Here is a 21,486-nt window from a genome sequence, read left to right as displayed (position 1 = left end):
TCATCTTTTGTTTCACCGCATGAGGTCGAGTACAACGTCAATCCCGTCATTCATGGTCCATATTTGCCTCCAAGCGCAGCGCCAAACAAGCAACTCGCAAGTACGGAAGCAAAGGAGGAATCTGAGGTCATTTCCTATCCAACGTCTGCTATTTGTTGTTCTTTAGCACATTCGGAAGAACTAATATCCAGAGCGCAATGGGACCAGCCATCACAAGCTCGTTCCCACGCTCGACCGGGAATCAACTCTAAGGATCGTACCCATCTCTTCTCTTCCATCACGCTTCTGAAAGGAACGCCCTCGCCCGAAAATTCGATCGATGTGGGAAGCACCCCTACTACAAATATCTGGGAATTATCCTCAAATGGTGGTACCGCCAACACTGACTCAAGCGACTACACGTCAACTACACGAAACATCGACTCCGTCGCCACTTCGCAAAGCCCAGAGCAAGTCTTATACTTTTTGGCCCCTTCTCTAGGAAATCAAGATGTATCTAAAAGGCAAAGTGAAGTTGACGATAAGCCTGTTCAGCATGGCTGCTGCGATCTCATCTTCAAACGCACATGCGATTTCAAGTAAGAATTCAATTCTGGACACCTTATGACTAGAGAGCTGACCATCTCTTTTACAGCAATCACATTCGTCGCAAACACGAAAAGCGACACGGCTGTACCTATCCAAGATGCTACAGCGCCTTCGGTCTGCGTGCAGATCTGGAGCGACACCGTCAAATTCACGAGTCACCACGCACCCGAAGTCGCTTTCGGTGCCCCGAGCCGGGCTGTAAGAAACTCTATCCAAGGAAGGACAACATGCTCAAGCACTTCAGCAAAAAGCATACATGACCAGTCGCACTCTATCAAAGCTGTCGCCTCCGTTATAAACGATCGACTCTCGCGACTCATGGGATACTATTGACCGTTGAGCTCTCATTCGCGGGCATGTTTCGATCGCTACTTTCTGTACAGCTCTTTCTGTGCTGCTATTCGTTGTACTTAACCGGATCGTTTTCATTTTCCGCCGCCGTCAGCTCTGCTACGGACAACTTCGACACCCTCAACTTGGCGTGGGCTCATAGGTACTAACTCACGTCCTGCACTTTACTTTGCTCACTTGAAGAGTTTCAATGAATCTGCGTTACAAAGAAATCGCTTCCATTCTATTCAAGACATTAGGATTGATGTTGCATTATCCTATCCCGCTGACAAGAATCAGGTCCAATGAAGATATGCACCAACCCACGGTCATATTTCGCAAGCAACCTTCAAATTCTTATTCACGCAAAGAAATACTAAAGTCGTTCCACTATGAGTCCCCTCCCCACATTCTCGCCGTCGCCGTCGCCCTAGCTTCCCAGCTCTTCCGCGGCCCACACCCCACCACAAAAATTCTCACCGCACCAACTCCACCATCTCCAACCACAAGCAAACAACATAATCATTACAATTCTCACGCCCTCCATCAACCAATCAAATACCCCCGGACAGATGGCCGGTAAGCTCAACAACACTCCTCTCTCCCTCACAAGTATCTGACAAAAATCACAGAGCTGGTTATGGCGCCAGGTTAAGGTTACTCTTAACATATATTCCTGGTCACGAAAGTGGCGTGGGTTCGAGTCCCACTCTGTTCAGCATTCGTCTGGCTATAGTCAGATACCCCAGGTATTCTTTTTTGGTGATTTTTTTTGGGTGAGGGATCGGGTCATGTGACTACTTTTTTTTGGCCATAGGTTCACCCTACTTAGTTATTATAATACATTCGAAGTACACATATATCTTATAGGAGGGGCCAAGATGATAGGGGTAGAGGAGGAGAGAGGACGTGGTGCGGCGACGTGATAAGGGTGCTCAATTATATTCGTCTGCACACGTTCTTGGTCTTGTCGTAGAGGGAGTACTTGCTTGATAGCACACATGATGTATACGTCTATTGTTATTGAGCCAGTTGCCAGGCGAACGTACCACACTCATCACATACTCTATCCTCTCTACTACAAACACCCCACCCTCACATCTCCAACGTCCCAATCCGACTCCCCACGTTCCCACTGTCACCCCAGACTCCATCACCAACCCTCCTCCTCACCATAGCTAGCACATCCTGCCTCCCACCATCCTGCTCCAGCTTCCTCCCCAGCGTCTTCAACACCTCAAACTTCGCTGTCGCAACGATATACGCCGCGTTCTCCGCATCGCCACGTCCGCCCACGAGGTTGGAAAAGGTTGTCGCTGGCTTGAGCAGTGAAGGGAGGACGCCGCCGCTGATAGTGGGATCTAAGATGAGATCGACACCGGATTCGGGGAAGGAGTTTAGACGGGCATAGGTCGGGTCGCTGGCGGGGATGTTGGGGAGTGGCTCGGTGGACCAAGTCGAGGTGATAAGGGCGCCGACGAGGGTCAGGGCTGCGAGGGCGTTTTCTTTCATGGCGATGGTTTCCATATGTGTGGTTATATCGGCGAACATGCTTGGTTTCTTGCTGTAAAAGAGGGCGGTGAGGAGGCGGGCGTATGCTGCTTCGGTCTGTGTGCGTTTGTTGTCTGAACCTATGGTTTCGGTTTGGGGAAATGTGATTTCTTCTTTTGGCGGACCGTGGAAGATCGTTGCAAGTGTTTTGAGCGCATCCTGGTTCGTCCGCGTTATTGGCATGTCGGTAATGACACAGTCATCCCAGGCTGGTCCTGAAGCTTTTCGCGGTATGAGCGTTGATCGAGGCATTGAAGCAATGATGTTCAGGTCGCTTGCTTCGCATTTGCGGATGTTGCGGTGGACGTAGTTTCGGATTGTAGGCATCTCGCTGCTTTTCTCGAAGTTCTCTGGATAATGCAATGCGTAGTCGCTGATGTACTGGGCTGTCCGACTGCTCAAGAAAGAGTGGTCAAGGCTGGGGTTGTTTGAGGTATGGAAGTCGACGATGCCTTTGTGTACGCCTTCTTCTATGAGGAAGTCTAGAGCAAGACTCGAGTCATAGTGAGAGAGATGAGGCTTTGCTTTGACCGTGGTGATCAATGTGCTGTAGAACTGAAGTAGAGTCATGTGCATGAGCATATCATCTTCTTTGTCGACCATCTTCAGTGCAGCGTAGTGAAGCAAGCCCTGGCCTTCCTTCAGTCCGACATCCTTTTCAGTATCAAGACCGTACGGGGACGTGACGGCATTCCAGTCCATAGCGGCGACGCGGGGTAGCCATGACAGTAGTCTAGCCTGTGAAATGGTTTTGTCACGTTTGTTCAGAAGTGGTTGAGGTGGCGATGTGAGGTTCTTGAGAGATGTGTAATGGTAGTACAGCGAACTGATGTCCCTGTCACTGAACAGGCGCCTCCACATAGGACCAGTGCCATATGTATGTAGCGAAGACTTGCCATCTATCGATACGGGCTCATTCTTCGACACTTCCAGTAATGAGATAAGAAGCTCTTCGGCCTGAGTAGCAACTCCAGCATCTTGGGTGCACAGCCACAGACGGACGATGGCCAACATGACCGCTGGCCGATTCGCAAGTGCTTGGGCATCGGTGCTACTTGTGGTGGCCTTCTCCAACAGTGTCAGGATGAGACTGTGAAATGGAGAAGCCTTTAAATCCAGTCCGATCTCGAAATCAATATCTTTGATATCGTCAAATCGATATGGTTCTGCCAACTTGATGATGAAGTGGGTGAGTGGCGTAGGGTCTTGTTGAAGGGTTGGCAGTAACGCCGCCATCTGCAGAAAGAGAGGTCTCGTCTCTTTCCATATCTGGCTACGGTATTCTGGGGTGTTGGTGGAGAGCTCGCATCGCTCAAGTAGATCTGTGTCGAGCGGAGTGGTAGGATCCTGGTCGACCTTTTGTAGATGCTCTGACAGCTCGCTGAGCGTAGCAGTCGATGCGGCCATTTTGGATGTTTGGTTGTAGTGTTTCTTGAGCAAGCTTGAAGAAGTTGGACTGTCGACGTTCTCGATGGTAGTCCTGGCTCGAGCGTGGCGGTTATAGTGTAAGAGAAGGTTCTAGGCCGCTCATGTGATTGCGCGTATAGGGCGAATCGAATGCACGCGTTCCTTGTAGCCTGATGCACGGTGATGGCGTCGATGCTGACTGCTTGGATTGCGACTGTACTTCGACCTGGATTACCCCTCGATATCAATCCAATCCGGGTTTGTAGATGCCTTGGTATCGCTTCGGATGTTCCTATTGTCGTCTACTAGAGTACGGGGGTCTAGTGTAGAGGTGGCGGGGCTGCGGGTGCAAGTTCGCTATTGGGACCCCACCCTCGAGCTCAGCCTAGCAAGCCGGTCGCAACTGCACCGAAATAATTTCTGACTCCACAACTCTCCCCAAACTCTCCTTCGACGACGCCGGATCGACTGTGCCGCGCAGAAACACTACACTAGACACAGCGACTCGTATAATACAAGAAATTTGACATGCCGCCAGCAAGAGGAGGACGAGGTGGTGGCCGCGGAGGTTCGCGCGGAGGTGCCTTCAATCCCGCGCGAGGAACCGTGACGATTGCGGGAACGGAGCTCAACTGGGATCTTACTGGCCTCGACATTCAGAAGGGGCCTGCCGAGCGCTTTCCAGTGAGCATTTCCCTTTCTTCGTCGCATACCCATCAGCCGAGTCGCGACTGCTTTGCGCACGTTTTGTAGCACTGCGCATGTCCATATAATGTTGTCGCAACCACCATGCCTCGCCAGTCGCAGTCACAGTCGCAGTCACAGTCGCAGTCACAGTCGCAGTCACAGTCGCAGTCGCAGCAATCTACCAGCACAACACTGAAGAGCGCATCTTTGATCCACCCACTAAGTCACACACAGGAAGCACCACCTCCCCAAGCGCCTCCACCAACCGACGATGAGCTAGCCATGGTAAAGCACCACCTCGCAGTCCGAGACCGCATCCACGAAGGCCCCTTCTACACTATCCTCAACGACGGCATGAAGAACGGGCTAAAGCGCAAGGCCAACGAGCCAGCCCCCACCGAAGCCTCGCTCTTCGACCCCTTCACCGGCAACCAAACCTACTCTGCAAAATACCTAAAAGTTCGCCGGCGGCTCCCAAAGCTAGACGCGCGACCATACGGCAAGTCTCCATGAACCATCACAAGACCGTTCATATAGAACTAACACCCCACGCAGTCGTCGACCTCTTCCCCACCGAACTCCGCACAACCCTCACCGGCACAACCAGCACCAGCACCTCCAATACCAAAAAGCCGCCCCGCCGCACTCTCGCCGTAACAAAAGTAAGCAGCGTCTCTCAAATCGAGCGGCTCATAAAATCCGAACAAGAGCGCACCAACGAAGCCGAGGCGCGCGCCGAAGAAGACGACGATGACGCCGAAGCCGAAGACGACGAGATTGACGAGGAGAAACCAGATGCGGTTGATGAGGAGGATAACTGGTCAGCGGCGAGCACGGACTCGGAGGAGAGCGATGACGATTATAATGCGGAGCAGTATTTTGATAATGGTGAGGATGAGGATATTGATGATGCGGATCCGTATGAGAATACATATGAGTAGGGGGATGTCAGTGGGAGGAGAGAGGATATGCAAAAAATATAGGCATGAGATTTGGCGTATGGATGGATGGCATATTGCGGGAAACAAGCAAGCGAGCATGACAGGCGTTCAGTTGAGTAGATACCCAAACTTTATTTTTACACAGCCAGCATTCAACTTGACTCTAAGCCATATCTTTTATAACCGTGTAGTGATCACAAACTCGCCGTAGCTCATATTTCCTCTTGAAGCAATGGAAATGTATGTCAAGAGTGGCATGTACAAGTTTCCATTCTGTTCGTTGTACGCTTAGGTGCTATGTACGTTTGGCTATCTAAGCCCTATACCATTCCATTCCATCTCATCTCATCTCATTCTTCTCCAATTCATCTCGCGTCCCCATTCGTGCATCCTTTCGTTCAAAACATACAATCCGAACGCCAAACAACAGAACGAGGGTATGTGCAAACGAAGTCGCTAGATCAACAAGAAACATCGACCGAAACCATCAAGAACATTCCTTCCTTCCATCCCTCGTGAATCCAGATAGTCGCATAGCTTAGCAAGGCTGCAAGTAGTTCGACGGCACAAGGCCAGGTCGACCAGTATTACCCACAGGTTCAGCTTCCCACCATCCATCATCCTGCAACCTAAGCACAGCCAAGATATCGCCCTTTTGGAAGCCCAGTTCCTCTGGGATCTGCGCTGCGTACGAGTACATTGCACGTGCTGTCATGATCATTAGCCAACGTTCCTCTTCATCAACATCAGTATATATAAAACGGTCAAACTTACAGTAGTTCAAAATCACCCTGCCCTGGCTATTATAGTTCTTCGGCTCCGCCAAACTCTTGCTCCTGGCCCTCGATTCCGCTCTCACGGAACCAACGCCAGACCCGCCGCTGAAGCCGAATTCGCTTCCTGCGCTGCCGCCGCCCATATACGAGCTTTGCGGGCGGGCGGTACTAGCGGTGCCTGGACGAGCTGAACTGGCGGTTGTGGGCCGGGCAGAGGAAGCTGTTCCAGGTCTACCACGTACGCTGCCTCCGTACTGGCTTCCGCCGTAGACACTACCGTCACCGCGCTCGCTGCCTGCGGTGGAGAGGGCGAGAGCCATGCCGCTGTGGGAGCTGCTGGGCCGTTCTTGGGATTGGCGGAATTGTGGGTTGGGGCTTGCGGCTCGGGAGACGGGGGCTGCTCGGGATGCTGGGCGGGATTGCGATTGCGCGTAAGCTGGTTGAGGGGGCTGTTGTGGAGGAAGGGGTGAGGCAGTTCGTGGAGTGGGGTTGACGCTGGGGGATGGGCCACGGTTCGAGGAGTACGAGTTACGTCCTACAGGTGTACCGTACGCTTGAGCAGCGGCCGTAGCTGTCTGTGCTCTGGGTCTTCCACCAGCATTGGATGCCGCATATGGATTTGGCGATGCTGTACGGCTGAACGAATTTGCGGGAGGGGCTTGTTGTTGAGGCCTTTGCTGCTGCTGCTGCTGCTGCTGTTGTTGCTGCTGCTGTAGCCTCGATGCCGGCCGTGGCGTTGGTTGTTGTGCCTGTTGTGGTCGTTGTGCAGGCTGAGCTACAGGTTGTTGGCGTGGAGCAGGCTGTGCTTGTGGTTGCGCTCTTGGTGCAGGCTGCGATGCTGGTGGTTGCTGTCGTTGCGCAGGTTGGTATGTCGAAGGCGATGATGGCTGTGATTGCCCTCCAGATGAGCGGTATGAGTTCTGAGAAGTATTGAGGGTTGGTCGAGGACTGATTGCACGAGGAGGTTGTGCAGGAGACGCAACACGTGGGGGCTCTTGCTTTGTTGGGCTGCGACTGGAGGATCGAGACGCCTGACTTCCGTTGAACATGTTCACCTTCTGATTGACATACATCTGCGTTGTCTTCTGCATAGCGCGCGAAGTATGCGCTGGCTTGGGAGCGCCCAGGTGAGACATGGGTGGTTGTTCGCGCGGCTGCTCACGAGGCTGGGGAGGCGGCTGCTCGCGTTTTGGCTGCTCGTATGTTGGTGGAGGCGTGCCTCGCTTTGCAGCGCTCAGGTCGACATTAGAAAGGGGAGTAGGTGCACCGCCTGCCAACTTTGACCCGACAGCAGGTGTACCCGGAGCAGGCGTTGCGAGACCATGGTAACGATCGGCAGTCTGGCGAGAAGAAGCCTGTTTGCGATCATCTGGCTGCTGACGAACAGACGTCTGCTTAGTGACACCTCTCAGCTCCTCAAGGGCCTGCGCAATTGGATCAAGATCCTCTTGCGACTCTTCCTGCTCTTGTTGCTTCTTCTTGTCCGGCGAGGCCACGTCGAAAACGTTGTTACCAACGTTGAGCTGGAAGTTGGCACGAGGATCAGCTGGTTCAGGGCTGGGCGAGGGAGCGCGGCTCTGTATAGCATTGCGAGGAGCAGCTCTAGTAGCAAAACTCTTGGTTGGACTGGCATTCTCCTCTGTGTTCCTGCGAGCGGGAGCTGCCCATGTGTTGCGGTTGCGATTGGCAGGAGTAAGAGCTGCTGGAGTCTCGACCTCGTGCTTGCTCTTTCTCCGTGCGAAGGGGCTGTTGAAGAAGCCCCTCTTCTTTGCCACTGAGCCCTCCTCGATTGGGCTGGGTTCAGGCAACGGTGACTGTGGCATTGGCTTGCCAGGAGAAGCTGAACCACTTGGAGGCTCAATGCTGGAGAAAGACGTGGGGTTGGAGTAATCGCTCTGTGAATCCCTGCTGGCAGGTCGAGCGGGACTTGGGATCGAGCTGCGATCAGACGGCGCATCGATGCGGCAGAACTGTGTCATACCATCCGCAGGATAGTCGTTCTGTGGGACCTGACTTTGCTGGTATTGTTGCCGGGCTTGTTGCTGTGCTTGTACCAATCGAGGATCTGGTTGTACTGCGCGAGCGACTTGCGGGGATGGAGGGGCTTGTTGTGGCTCTGGTTGCCTTGGTGGCTCCACATGTTGTCGCAGGGGTTCAATGTGGTGTTGTTGTCTCAGAGGCTCGATGTGGTGCTGCTGCTGCTGTCTTGGTGGGTCTGTATGTTGCCTCAAAGGCTGTACGTGCTGTTGTGGCTGTTCTGCACGTTGCCTCAGCGGTTCGACCTGCTGATGCTGGTAGTCCCCATTTGATCGGGATTGTGCACGCGACCGGGTCGATTGTGCATACTGTCGGGGAGATTCTGCCTGTTGATGGGGAGACTCTCCACGCCTGCGGGGTTCATCCATGAGTGGAGGCGGTGGTTCCACTGGCTGTCTGAATGATTCTACAGATTGTCGAGGCATATCTATAGACTGACGTTGTGGTGGACGGTCTAAGGACTGTCGCGGTAGTATATCGTCAGGAGCGATCGGGCGTGTTTCTTGTGGGAGACCTAGCTCTCGTACTAGTGGGTTGTTTGGATCGTGATGCGAGGAGAATGTAGATGGCGCTGGTGATGAAGCGCGATAGGATGGGTTCAAGGTCCTAGCAAACTGGGCGACTGAGTAGTTCTCGTCCTCGTCAACTTGCGATGAGGTCTCGGCGTCTCCTCTGCAGAAGTTGATGAACTTGGGAGGGTCGGGGATCTCCTGGCCAGTACCGGACTCCTTGATGAAGCCGCTGATGTCCTTCTCTACGTCGCAGTCCTCGAGGGACAAGCGCATCTTCTCGCATGAGGCATCGTCGCTGACGCATACTGTGGAGGCAATGTTGGCAAAGTTCCATAGACTGCTCTTTGTGTAGTCGATGCGCTCCTCTTCGAGATCCTGGAACTTGTCGCAGGCGGCTTTCCAGTCCCTGTTCCATCTGCCAGTGGTCTCTTCGAGCACCTTGACCGCGGCTTCGTATTCGCTGCTCGTTGTCGCCAGATTGATTTGTGTCTTCTCGAGCTTTGCCTTGTTCTTCCGCTCCTCATGTCCCATGACCATGTGCGCCTGCGCTAGGAAACCCTTGATCTTGAGACAGTCCTGCTCGTATCGGTCGCGTGCCTTGTTGACAGTCGACGTCTGCTGCATCTTCAGCTTGAGGAGCTTCTCGATGCCGTTCTGCACGATCTTCCTGCGCTCCTTCATTCCACCAGCGAAAGCGGCTAGTGGTTCTTCTAGCTCCGTCTTCATCTGCTGTGCTATGCTCTGGTGCGCCTTGCCCATGGATTCGACCTCGGCTCGGATGACATCGCACGACAGTCGTAGGGTGCCGGTTTCGCAGGATCCCAGGGGCTTGCGCGATAGGTTGAGGAGTTTCCGCGAGTATTCCTCTTCAATTGCTGAGCGGGCTGCGTAGAAGTTCTTGAGTTCGTCGTTGGTGACCTTGGCCGCATGCATGCGGTCGAGCATGGGACCGACGCCGGCGTCATCTTTGCCCCAGAAATTGTTGGCGACTGGAGGTGTTAGGTCAACTCTTATGGGAAAGTATAGAAGTCAACATACACGATAGGGAGACCGAAGGCGGCTCCGTCGCTGCACCACCCATGGCGCGTGTGTTTACTGCTTCAGCGAGGGGAAATGGAGGGGGCGGGGAGATTGAGCGAGAAAGCGAATGCTCGCATGTGGGTTGGGGAGGAATATGGGGATATCGGATATGCAGTCGAGCGACTGAGCCAGGTGTTGACGGTAAACCAGGATGTGCTGGCGGTGTACAGCTGTGTTGACGGCCAGCAACATCACCTAGGCGACGCGAGCGCCGAGGGGTACCTAGGGAGCGCTAACCTCAGCACTATGACGAACCTCCGCCTACAGGTCAGCCTATCACCCCTATTGATACTTCAGCCTGTTATTGGGAATATTCTTTTCTTGTGCTGCGTCTCTGAATGTGTTCGCGCGGACCAATGCATCGCGTGGCCGTGTGCAGAACCATCGTCATACTACAAATAAGCAAGCCGGCGCAAAGGGCTGCGTCGGGCATCAGCTCAATCTCTCCGAGAAACATACTTTAGCAGAGTGCATGGTCAGCAGTGTCAAGCCCTTGGGTGCTGCATGCATAATATGCATCGTGCCTGTGTCGTCCCTACTGTCGTGGGCTGGAAGTCGTGCAGCTGCAGTTCGCTGAGGATGCACTAGACTGCATCGCTGACAACTTGGAAGAACCATTGACAAACTTCAGATCATGTGATAACAAGTCGTCGAGGTCAGGGGACCCTCGCAGATGAGTTATGAATGTGGCATGGGAATTGGACAGGATGGGACACAGTCATGTCGTTAGGCGGAGTGTGGGGTATCAGCAGCAGGTAGCCCTGGAGCCTCATGAACAGCTTCATCGTCAGATTGCAGCGCAATAGTGGTGGCACGGGAGATCAATGTCATTAGTAAACAGAATGTTGTTAGCCAATTTATACACATGCCCTTCCAAGAATTCGTGGTGTTGAGTTGCTCTATCAAACGTGGCAGGTCCTCTACTAAACTCTGCCAAGAACATCGCTTTCCTACATGGGCGAGCGTGAACATCCATCCAGTCTATCACCACTCCCACCCCATCACCACCACCTCTCCCCCGCCTGCCACGCGCTACTCATGGAAAGACGCTTTCGATGAGCCAGCAACACCCCTGGGGCCCGAGACCAAACACAAGCACACGTCCCACGCCCATCTCGACCGCAATTGCCCACGAGCAGCGCAACACCAGCACGCCCTCGCCCACCAGCTCGCGGCCCAGCCAGTCGCCCGCCACGTCCAACTTCCCCTCCCTTCCGCCCGCCTCGGTGTCATCGCGCCTGGCCAGGTCCCGCAAGTCGTCGGCCGCCTCGATAACTTCGTCGCCCTTCCCGCCCGCCGCAGGACAGCAGCTCCCCGCCAGCCAGCTGCTGTCCTCTCGAGGATCCAGGACCATAGCGCCCCACGCTGCCTCGCAACTGGCTTCCTCCGCCGCAGCCGCTACCAACGGCGCCGGTGCACAGTCAAGTAGCGGCGGAGGAGCCTCCAAGCTTGTCCGCGCCTCGCCCTCGCTCTCCACCTCGAGCACCACGGGCTCGCCTAGCACCGCCAGCAACCCGTCCGGCGCGTCCTCGCAGAACCTCTCCCGCATTGTCATCGCCCAGATATTCCTGCTGCTCAGTCAGTTCGGCCCCGTAAAGGACGACAAAGACCGCGCCAAGTGGGACACGCAAACCGAGCAGATCAGGAAGGTTCGTTGTGACCCCGTTTGCGCACCCGCCCCATTGCACCTGCCCCATTGGTCCTTTACTGACGCGTCGCCAGCTGGTCGACTCCAACGGCATGGAGGTCTTTTCCAAATACTTCCGCCGCGTGCTGCAGAACAATGCAGCCACCATCTTCGGCACCGGCGCCCGCAACGCCGACTCCAACGGCAGCTACCAGATCCTCCTCACCGAGGTGCACAAGATACGGAAGGAGCCCGAGCAGGCAGACAAGATTGCAGAGTCAATTAGCTCCAGTGAGGGTGACCTGTTCCGCGACTTCGATCTCGCCGCCTTCATAGCCCACTTCAAGCTCGACTCTGTCGCAAAGACGATGCTAGCCCTCGCTTGCAGGAAGACAGATCTCCGGACCAAAGGTGGGCTCCCTCACTTCCCTATTGACCCTTGCGCTAACTCTCATCAGCCGATGCCGTCCTCTCCACCGTAGGCGACGACCTGCTAATGGCCGTTGCGCAACCCACTCAACCAGAGGACATGAGCCACGAATACCTCGCCGCCCTCGTCGAACGCCTACTACAAGACCCGCCACAGGGGTGGGACGAAGAGAAGAAGATGAGCCTCGCGTACGCCGTCCAGATGCGATACCAGCAGACACATCAACAGATCCCCGGCATCGTCGAATCGAAGCTGATACTCGTCGAGCTCACGGACGGCTCGCGGAACCCGCTGGTCAAGCTTGTAAGACAGGCAGGTCCGCAAGGCACAGCTACGGTGGAGGCATGCAAAGAGGTGCTCGCGTCGGCTGAAACGCGCGACATTAGCTACCAGCAAGTCGCGGCGGTGCTCCTCTACCTCGCCCTCTCCACCGGATACAACGCCAAGAACTTTGTAGCCGCACTGCGCGAACATCGGACCGGACAGCGAATAGACTGGCAGGACGTTGTTTTGGCATTCGACCGCGATCACCTGCGCATCGAGCGCCACCAGTTTCTGGCCATATACAACGCGCTGCTCCCCGTGGCCCAAGACAGCGAGAAGTTTGACATACAGGCACTATGGGGAGGACAATGGCAACACGACTTGACGCAGCTGTACTTTGTAGTCGCCTTCCTGTCTTCTACACGACAAGAGCTGGACGTTACCCAGATTCCCAGGTTGCGCACTTCGTACTCGATGAAGACGTTTGAAAACGCCTCCGACGACGCCAAGTCGTTCGCAGAAGAAGCCGTCAAGCACCCCTTTGTTTCGCTCGACGCGACCGCCGCGCTATTCAACATGATTTTCCAGACATCCGAGACGTATCACACCGCACAGCTCATGGGCATACCCGACTTGGTGATTAATCCACACACAGCGGAGTTCCTGGTAGCGGCAGCGGCAGTACCAAAACCCTGGGGTGCCTTGCAGGAACAAGCACTGAAACAGCTGTTTGATCCCTACTTCCAGAAGAAGCTGCCCATATACAACTTTGTCCTCTATGGTCTTTGGAAGCAGGATTTCCAATGGCTTACAGATCGCTTTGTTGACGCATACAACGCCGATTCGATGACCCTTACCCTGGTGCTCGAACACGCCGAGACGAACAACTGGTTAGAGCAACTGATTCGCAGTAATACTGACATCAGCTTGGACCTGGCTGCACAAGCTCATGCGCGCGGCAAGTTTGACCTCCAGCCCTGGCTGGAGCAGACATTCGACCAGGCAGGACCACTTTTCCGTCGCATCCTGACTAACTTTCTGAGTGCGCGGGCTGCGGAAGAAATGCAACGAGCACGAGACGACCATCTACCTCTCAATCTGCCACTCGCAGTGAAGACAGTATACCCATTGCTTGGATTCCTCTCAGACTGCGGTCTGCCCGAGCCTGAGCTGCTGCCCCTCCAAAGGAACTGCATTCAGGCGTACCCGCGATTAATTAACTATGGCGAAGGCGTGGATGACATCATCGACGCCAACGGGCAGAATGGAAACTCGCTTCCAGACGATGCCGACAAGAAGATGCAGGAGCATTTCAAGAACATGTACAGCGGCGATAGCGACGTCAGAGACATCATCTCGGCACTCAAGAAGTACAAAGAATCGCGCGACCCCCGCGGACCAGGAACTGTTCGCATGCATGATTCATGGCCTTTTCGACGAGTACAACTGCTTCGGGGAATATCCTCTAGAAGCCTTAGCCACGACTGCTGTGCTTTTCGGAGGTATCATCAACTTCAACCTCTTGTCCCGAATTGCACTCCAGGTTGGATTGGCTATGGTTCTAGAAGCTGTTCAGGAATACAGACCCGAAGACAGTATGTACAAGTTTGGTCTCCAAGCTCTGATTCATTTCTCGAACCGACTTTCTGAATGGCCTAACTACTGCGATCAGCTTCTCATTGTCCCCGGGCTCCAAGGAACTGAGATTTTTATCAAAGCTGAAGAAGTCGTAGGTCAGCAGCTCGGTGAAGTGAACGGTGAGGGCCACAACGGCATAGGCATGACGAACGGTAACGGCATCGATGAAGCTCTGCACCAGGAGCCGGCTGTACCCAAGTTCTCCTGCCTCTACGTCGACCCCCCTCTCCGCCCTGAGCTCTACGAGGATCCAGACGAGGATGTGCAGGACAAGGTTTTGTTCGTATTGAACAACGTTTCCGAGCGTAATCTGCGCGATAAGATCAACGACCTCACTGAAGCCGTCGAAGAAAGGCATCACCAATGGTTCGCAAACTATCTCGTCGAGGAGCGTGCTAAGATGCAGCCCAACTTCCAGCAGCTGTACCTCGATATGCTCGACCTCTTCAACGACAAGACACTCTGGGCCGAGGTGCTCCGTGAGACGTACTCAAGCGTCATTCGCATGCTCAATACCGACTCAACGCTGGGCTCTACAGAGCGTGGCCATCTTAAGAATTTGGGCTCTTGGCTTGGTTCACTGACAATCGCCCGCGACCAGCCGATCAAGTTCCGTAACATTTCGTTCAAGGATCTGTTGCACGAGGGCTATGACACCGACCGTCTTCTGCTTGTGATTCCCTTTACCTGCAAGGTACTTGTACAGGCTCAAAAGTCTACAATCTTCAAGCCCCCCAATCCTTGGCTTATGGAAATGTTGGGAGTGCTTATGGAACTCTACCACTTCGCCGATCTGAAACTTAACCAGAAATTCGAGATCGAAGTTCTTTGCAAAGGCTTGGAACTTGATCACAAGGACATTGATCCTACAAACAGTATCCGAGGACGACCACCAGCGGATGAGGAATTCCTTGGATCTATGGTTACTGACGGAATGGAAGCGTTTGGCGATCTTTCCATTATGAGCCTGAACCGTGGCACCCGAGGTCCCAACGAGCGCTTCTCGTCAGCGGCAATCACCGCAGCTCTGCCCGACTTCACGAACCAGCTCCAGTACCCACCGTCTGGAAACAGTGCGGTCCCTCCAGCGGCACTGAAGAAGATCTTCCTCACTGCTGTCAATCAAGCCATCCAGGAGATCATTGCACCTGTAGTAGAGCGCTCCGTTACCATCGCCGCCATCTCGACATCGCAGTTGATCAACAAAGACTTTGCCATGGAACCAGATGAGGAGAAGCTCCGCAACGCAGCACACACTGTCGTGAAGGCTCTCTCCGGCGCGTTGGCTCTCGTTACCTGCAAAGAGCCATTACGCATGAGTATCCAGAACAACATTCGCGTGACCGCCCGAGACCTCCCCGACCAAGCTCTGCCAGAGGGGCATATCCTTATGTTTGTCAACGACAACCTTGATCTAGTCTGCAACACGGTAGAACAAGCTGCTGAGATGTCGTCTCTCGCAGAGATTGACATGCAGATTGAGGATGCCGTCCGCGTGCGCCGAATGTTCCGCAGTTCCCGCCCGAATGAGCCTTTCAAGGATGCGAACATCAGTCCGTGGGCGTTCTATATCCCTGAACCGTACAAGCAGATGCCTGGTGGTCTGAATCGCGAACAACTGGCCATCTACGAGGAGTTTGGTAGACAATCGCGAGGTGCTAGTCACGTTAACAACGCCTCTCAAGACGGTGGACGTCAGCTCCCAGACGTTCTCCAAGACCAATTCGCGGCGGTACCGAACCTCCCAACTCCGGGTGCTGCGCCGGCAGAGCCGCGTCAACCCACACAGCAACCCCGGCTACAGAGCCTCCAGACACCCCATGCACCCTTGGCGCAACAACAACCCAACGGCTATATGGAGGCTCCAGGTCTAGAGCGCGGCCAGCGTGGTGTTGAGGACCTCCTGCTTGAGCTCACTCGTGTCATCAAGGAGGCACCAGAGGAACGCATCAGTGAACTTCAGCCTGGTAACAGCACTGTTCACCAAGTCTTCGATCAGCTCATCACAAGCGTTGAGTATGCAGGACCCAACAAAGAGACGTGGGCTTTCCGCATTGCAGGCCAGGTCACGAACCACCTCTTCTCCGACTCTTTGAGTCGTTTGGAGGTTGAGGTCATGGCGCATCTGCTGAGCCATCTCTGCCAGTTGTCCGTCCAGACTTCGCGGCAGGTACTCATGTGGCTGGCGACTCTGCACGACGATGACAGAATCTTCAAGTCCACGGTCATGATCGCTCTGATGGAGGTCAGCCTGATGGACATGCACCGTCTGAACACGACTATCGCCAAAGCCATTCAAGAACGACGCGTCGCTGCAGTAGAGATGCTGTCCAGTTTGATGGAGGAACTCCTACTCAACGACCACCCGAGTGCGTTCCGTGCCGACTTCGCCATGTCAATCGACGCTCTTACTACCTGGCTAGCAGAGGACCCATCCTTTGAGCTTGGAAAACGCGTCATCGCCAACCTGCAGCCATCCTCCAACGAGTCAATGCTTACACCGCCGCCGTCTGGGCACAAGGATCAGCTTGAGTATGTGTTCGATGAGTGGGTACATCTCCAGATGGAACCCATGCCGAAGAAGACAGTCGGCGCTTTCATCTACCAGCTCCATCAACAGAGAGTGATGGAGACTCAAGAGTCCTCAGTTGCTTTCATCCGCACCTGCATTGACTCTTCAGTGTCCGCATACGAACAGGAACACTCAGTGCCGTTCGGTAACGGTAACGAAGACATTGCAACAGTCAAGATCGATGCGCTTGGTCGGTTGGTCGTCGATCTCGTCGTCTACCAAGGCGAGCAGGACGGAGCTGTCAAAGAAAGCAAAGCAAGGTACCTGGATCAGATACTCGTCGTGGTAGTGCTCGTTCTTTGCAACCATCACAGCACACGAGGCGATGCCTTCAACCAGAAGGTCTTCTTCCGCCTGTTCTCTGCCATCCTTTTCCACCTGAACGATGCGGTAAAGGAAGAAGCTTTAGCAGACCAGAAGGCCGATGTCTTCCTTGCAGTTGCTAGGGCTCTCCTGGTCATCCAACCCTCGCACATCCAACGGTTTACGTTCTCTTGGCTGGCACTAGTTGCTCATCGCATCTTTGTGCCTGCCATGTTGGAAGAGGGTCAGGGAGACAAGCGATGGGACGTCTACGCTCAGCTTGTGGAGACACTTTTGATTTTTACCGGAAAACTCATCAAGCCAACTGGAGAAACTGTCATGGCTGAACAGTTCTACCGAGGTGTTTTGCGAGTTCTACTGGTGATCCACCATGACTTCCCCGAGTTCCTAGTCGAGAATCACTTCCGATTCTGCAACAGCATCCCTATGCACTGCACGCAATTGCGCAATCTAATCGTCAGTGCCTACCCTTCCACCATCCTCGAGATGCCAGACCCGTTCACGGCTGGGCTCAAGGCCGACCGACTGGAGCACGACCTTCAAGCACCAGTCATCCGTGCCGATATCGCGCAGGTACTTTCCGATGCGGGTATCAAGGGTGCCATAGACAATCTCCTCAAAGGCTCGGATCTGAAGAACCAGGATGTGGACAAAGTGTGTCAAGCTGTTTACTACGCAGAGGCTCAGTCGCCAGCTTTTGAGCTCGTTTCAACCACCGCAAACCCCACGTTGATCCACGCGATCACTCTGTACATCGGTATTTCATCTCTAGGTACCGGCCCAGCCAGCGTACCGATCTTTGACGCGGAGAGCCCAGCCACCAAGGTCATTGAGAGGCTCGTCAAGGACTTCCATCCTGAAGCCAGGTTCCACTTTATCAGCGCCATCGCGAACCAGCTCCGCTTCCCGAACACGCATACTCACTTCTACAGCTACACGCTGCTACACCTTTTCGGACCCCCGAACGACGATTCGTTGGCGTTGGAGATCCAAGAGACGATCACCCGAGTGTTGTTGGAGCGCCTGTTGGTCCACCGTCCTCACCCATGGGGACTTATCATCACCTTGTTGGAAATTCTGAAGAACCCAACATACACGTTCTGGGACTTGCCGTTTGTCAAAGCGGCTCCTGAAGTACGTAATCTTCTTATTACTCTTCTGTCCAATCATACTGACTCGTCTTCTCTTGAAGGTTGAGCGACTTCTCAATGCACTCTTCACGCATGCACAGTCGAGCCCACGACCGCTAGCTTAGGCAGCTGGTGGTAAGATCTCGACGTTTACAGCACGAGTGTATCTGCAAGGCACCAACAACCTTCCACCGTTATTCGTACGCCCAGCGTAGTCGGACGATGGGTGTATCTCCACTAGGATCAGCCATACGACTGTCTATCTCTTTCCTTCTCGATGTAATACCTTTTCTATACGCATCACTCGGCTACTTCTCAACCGCTTACGGGATCACGACTCATTGGGCTGGCTGGCAAAACAACGGGTCTACGATACACGTAGGGTGGCTTGGGAGACTGAGATGAATAATGGTGGGCACGGAAAGGTGAACGACGTTCAGGGTCTCCTTGGTATCGTTTTCTCAGTCTTTTGGTTTCCATGATACAGAAAAAGCAAGGGAGTTCTTCGGAAATCGTCTTTTGGGTATATGTAATATCCGTTCATGTATGTCTTTGCTGCGCATTTCATGTAGAATAAGCATTGCTCGGCGAAACTTGTACTGGGGACGGGATGGACGTAACTGGGTGTGGTTTCGAGGCGCGAATGCTCTTTACTTTAGCCGTCATCGTCAAAGTGCATACACTGTAGGATATTCATGAATGGTGTTTTCTGTCTTTATTGGTATGAGTGTTGGAAATATGTTGTCATGGTGATGTGGGCGTGAAAGGATGCTTAGGGAAGGTAAGATGAGATGATTCCCCACGCACCGCAATTGCGTTCTTCTTATCTTTCTCTGTTGGTCTTAGGGAGCGCGTTATCGACCTCTTCGCCGATACACGGCGCGACAAACGCATGCCTTGACAGCAACAAACGGATATCTTCACTCTCACTACTCACTATTCCTCGTCGCACAAAGGGCCCGAGCCCCCCACGCGCTCTCTCACCTCCAGCTTGTCTTTACCTCGTTCCCCTTATTCTCACCCACACACCTTTTACCTTTACTTCAAAATTACTCAAGACTCACGCGCGATCGCAACCGCGGTCGCAATGGAACCAACTCCAGGCACCCAGCATGACAACAACGCGATGGCATCGCAAGCTGATCCGAAGGCTCACGTCCCGTCCGGCTACCCTGTCGCATACTTCCTCTGTGATGGTTCCACTGAGAAGATGTTGAAAGTAAGTCCCAACCGCAATCACCACATACAAGCTACACGCTAATTCCAACTCCCCACTCCAACAGACCTCGCTCATGCTGCCCCGTGTGCCCAAGCTACGCAAAGCACGTATAGCAGGATACCGACGTTCCGTGCGCTCCGGCGATGGACCCAACACGCTCGCATTCGATGCCGTTAACTTCGGTGAGTGGAGTGGCGAGGAAGTCGTCAAAGGCGTTGCTTTCTATGCATTGAATTTGGAAGAGGAGCGTCGTGTGATTGAGTATGCGGGTGGTTCTGGCGAGGTGAAGCAGGTGGTCATGGAGGTTGCTTGTTCGAGTGTGCTAGGCCTAGTGGGGAAGATGGAGACGGTGTTTGGGAGGATCTTTGTTCCGGAGGTACGTCGAGTTTTTTTCTTTTCTTTTCTTTGGGGAAGGGGTGGAGGCTGGCTGGTAAGTTGCTAATGTGTATAGGGCGATGGCGATACACTTGTTGGAAGTGAAGACAGTAATCGCAGTGCGGAGGATCGCAACGAAGATTACATCGACGAATTCAGCGATGACGACTTCTCTGAGACCAGCTCGCAGGCCACCGTCGAGGGTCACCCGACTCCGCGAATCTCACCTTCGATCTCGACCCTCAACGACGCGGACATTCCGCACCGGTCCCTTGATGACCTTCCGCTTCCTGCTGTCGATGAGCACCCAGTCGACCCGATGATTGAAACTACCGATTGGGTGGCTACAAGACAGGTTGGGTCCACGGACGTCAACTGGATCGAAGAGCCTGAGCAAGTTCAAGACGTCGAGATAACCGAGACCGTAGCGACTACAGAGAGCTACCAAGTTCAAGTGTCCGAGGAGACCGAGGAGTCAGACGAAGACGATCAGGGGACTGAAGACACTCAAGAGACCGACGAGGTTGAGGGAGCCCAAGACAAGACTGAGACGAACTCCATGGACGACACTAAGTCTTTAAGACCATCAGACTTTCAGAGGTTCCTCGGAGCAGAATCCGGACGTGCATTACCCTCCTCCCCTTGGCAACCAACCGTTCCCTGGCGCAAAGAGTCCGCGTTCGAACCTGTCCGCAGTCATATCGTACGCGCCCCGAGCCAGTTCAGCGGTACTGAGACTAGGAGACGCAAGACCAGCGACAGCATCAAGTCGCTCGTCGATCACTTCGAGAACTTGTCGCCGATGAGTACACCTACCAAGGATGGGTTCAGCAAGGAGGGATCTGTCCAGGACGGCTCGACCAAGGACGGCTCCATCAAGAACAGCTCTATCAAGGACGGCCCCATCAAGGACGCCAGAAAGGACACCGACAAAGGCGTCTAGGTGACGCGAAAACTTCGCGCACTGTACAAAAGCACCAGGAAAAAGCACCTATCGGCACTGCTACGCTATTTGAAACAAAAGTTTCTTTGGAAGGAAAGGAAAGGTTATATACAGCTTCTGGATGTGTAGGAGAGGTATACGAGAGACTTTGTGTGTCTACTCAGCAAGGAGGGTTTCGGGGTCTTACTTGTATCTCTATGGCATTATCACGTGTACATTTGCTTGATTGCTTGCTTGAATGCTTGCTGACGTGCTTGCTTCTACGGTTGCCTGTTGGCCTTGGGCTCATGAGATACTGATGCATGACGCATGATGGGGGAGAATGTACTTGCTTGCTTCATATCACACCCTGCTCGTGTGCTGCTCTGCTTCCTCTGGACCCTTCATGCGATGGTTAAGCTGGTCGACGCCCCGCTTGACCCACACTTTAGACCCTTCCATGTCTCTGGTACGTCCTTAATCAACCTTTGCGAATGATTACACATCTGAAGTGATGATTGGGTCTAAGTTCCTCTCCACGGTCGCTACCAACAAGAGTCGCCCACACACCGAGACTGGTTACATTGGCACGAGAATCTCGCAGTAGACCTGCGTGCTACTTAAATTGACAACTGATGGGTGCTGTCAGAAATGCAGGTGGCAATTAAACCATTTTCAAGTTTATCTCTGGGACCATGAGCTTGAACGCGCACTCCTCAAGATCAAAAGCTTGGTCGTATTACCGGCATAGATAGATTAAGCTTTGTGGCTTTATAGGCTTAGGATGATCTCCTGCTGCGTGTTCGTCCTCCGTGGGTGTTGCATCACTTTGGCTGTCCTGAGGCCTTTGTATGCTCATGCCGAGAGATTCAGCGGTTTATAGAAAGCATACGAGCATATAAAACGGCAATCATGAGTGTCAAACAAAGTCAAGCAGTGCGAACAGTATCACGAGCAGCGAAATGGGCATATCAGGCGATGGCAGAGTGGCAAAACGCTGAAGTTCACGAGCTTCGCGCTTGACACCGTGACAACCTTCCCAAACCAAGACACCCGGCCTGGTATACGATAATACA

At 53.7% G+C, this 21,486-nt stretch overlaps 7 protein-coding genes across 7 annotated transcripts; 5 read left to right on the top strand and 2 right to left on the bottom strand.

The window, feature by feature from the left end:
• Positions 1–490: 490 nt before the first annotated feature.
• Positions 491–921, top strand: BKA58DRAFT_405850 (uncharacterized protein; the record flags this gene model as incomplete). The annotated part of the gene is made up of 2 exons (XM_046171925.1): positions 491–578; positions 635–921. The coding sequence occupies 2 exons, from the start codon at positions 491–493 to the stop codon at positions 919–921; spliced, it is 375 nt and encodes a 124-aa protein (XP_046020890.1).
• On the top strand, positions 742–1,856 carry BKA58DRAFT_52236 (uncharacterized protein). Its single transcript, XM_046175445.1, has 3 exons — positions 742–1,081; positions 1,219–1,497; positions 1,551–1,856. Exons 1-3 carry the CDS (start codon positions 945–947, stop codon positions 1,696–1,698), a joined length of 564 nt encoding a protein of 187 aa, XP_046020889.1. The 5' UTR covers positions 742–944; the 3' UTR covers positions 1,699–1,856.
• Positions 1,758–4,275, bottom strand: BKA58DRAFT_52220 (uncharacterized protein). The gene has a single exon (XM_046175443.1). It carries the CDS (start codon positions 3,874–3,876, stop codon positions 2,014–2,016), a length of 1,863 nt encoding a protein of 620 aa, XP_046020888.1. The 5' UTR covers positions 3,877–4,275; the 3' UTR covers positions 1,758–2,013.
• BKA58DRAFT_432318 (DNA-directed RNA polymerase III, subunit Rpc31) lies at positions 4,241–5,504 on the top strand (the record flags this gene model as incomplete). Its single annotated transcript, XM_046173125.1, has 3 exons — positions 4,241–4,560; positions 4,798–5,062; positions 5,119–5,504. Exons 1-3 carry the CDS (start codon positions 4,405–4,407, stop codon positions 5,502–5,504), a joined length of 807 nt encoding a protein of 268 aa, XP_046020887.1. The 5' UTR covers positions 4,241–4,404.
• Positions 5,505–6,032: 528 nt separating this feature from the next.
• BKA58DRAFT_52226 (SH3 domain-containing protein) lies at positions 6,033–10,125 on the bottom strand. The gene is made up of 3 exons (XM_046175444.1): positions 9,868–10,125; positions 6,279–9,818; positions 6,033–6,212 (listed from the first exon to the last, which is right to left on the bottom strand). The coding sequence occupies exons 1-3, from the start codon at positions 9,908–9,910 to the stop codon at positions 6,043–6,045; spliced, it is 3,753 nt and encodes a 1,250-aa protein (XP_046020886.1). The 5' UTR covers positions 9,911–10,125; the 3' UTR covers positions 6,033–6,042.
• A 776-nt stretch (positions 10,126–10,901) lies between these two features.
• BKA58DRAFT_432316 (CCR4-Not complex component, Not1-domain-containing protein) lies at positions 10,902–17,961 on the top strand (the record flags this gene model as incomplete). The annotated part of the gene is made up of 5 exons (XM_046173124.1): positions 10,902–11,558; positions 11,632–11,947; positions 12,019–13,571; positions 13,633–15,285; positions 15,316–17,961. Exons 1-5 carry the CDS (start codon positions 10,965–10,967, stop codon positions 17,959–17,961), a joined length of 6,762 nt encoding a protein of 2,253 aa, XP_046020885.1. The 5' UTR covers positions 10,902–10,964.
• Positions 17,962–18,981: 1,020 nt separating this feature from the next.
• BKA58DRAFT_405845 (uncharacterized protein) lies at positions 18,982–20,431 on the top strand (the record flags this gene model as incomplete). The annotated part of the gene is made up of 3 exons (XM_046171924.1): positions 18,982–19,113; positions 19,178–19,489; positions 19,565–20,431. 3 exons carry the CDS (start codon positions 18,982–18,984, stop codon positions 20,429–20,431), a joined length of 1,311 nt encoding a protein of 436 aa, XP_046020884.1.
• Positions 20,432–21,486: the final 1,055 nt, after the last annotated feature.

The sequence above is a fragment of the Alternaria rosae genome (assembly GCF_020736505.1).
Source record: "Alternaria rosae strain MPI-PUGE-AT-0040 chromosome Unknown BKA58scaffold_11, whole genome shotgun sequence".
Lineage (NCBI taxonomy): Eukaryota > Fungi > Ascomycota > Dothideomycetes > Pleosporales > Pleosporaceae > Alternaria > Alternaria rosae.
Note: the sequence above shows the minus strand (reverse complement) of the source record. Positions and strands in the feature narration are given on the sequence as shown.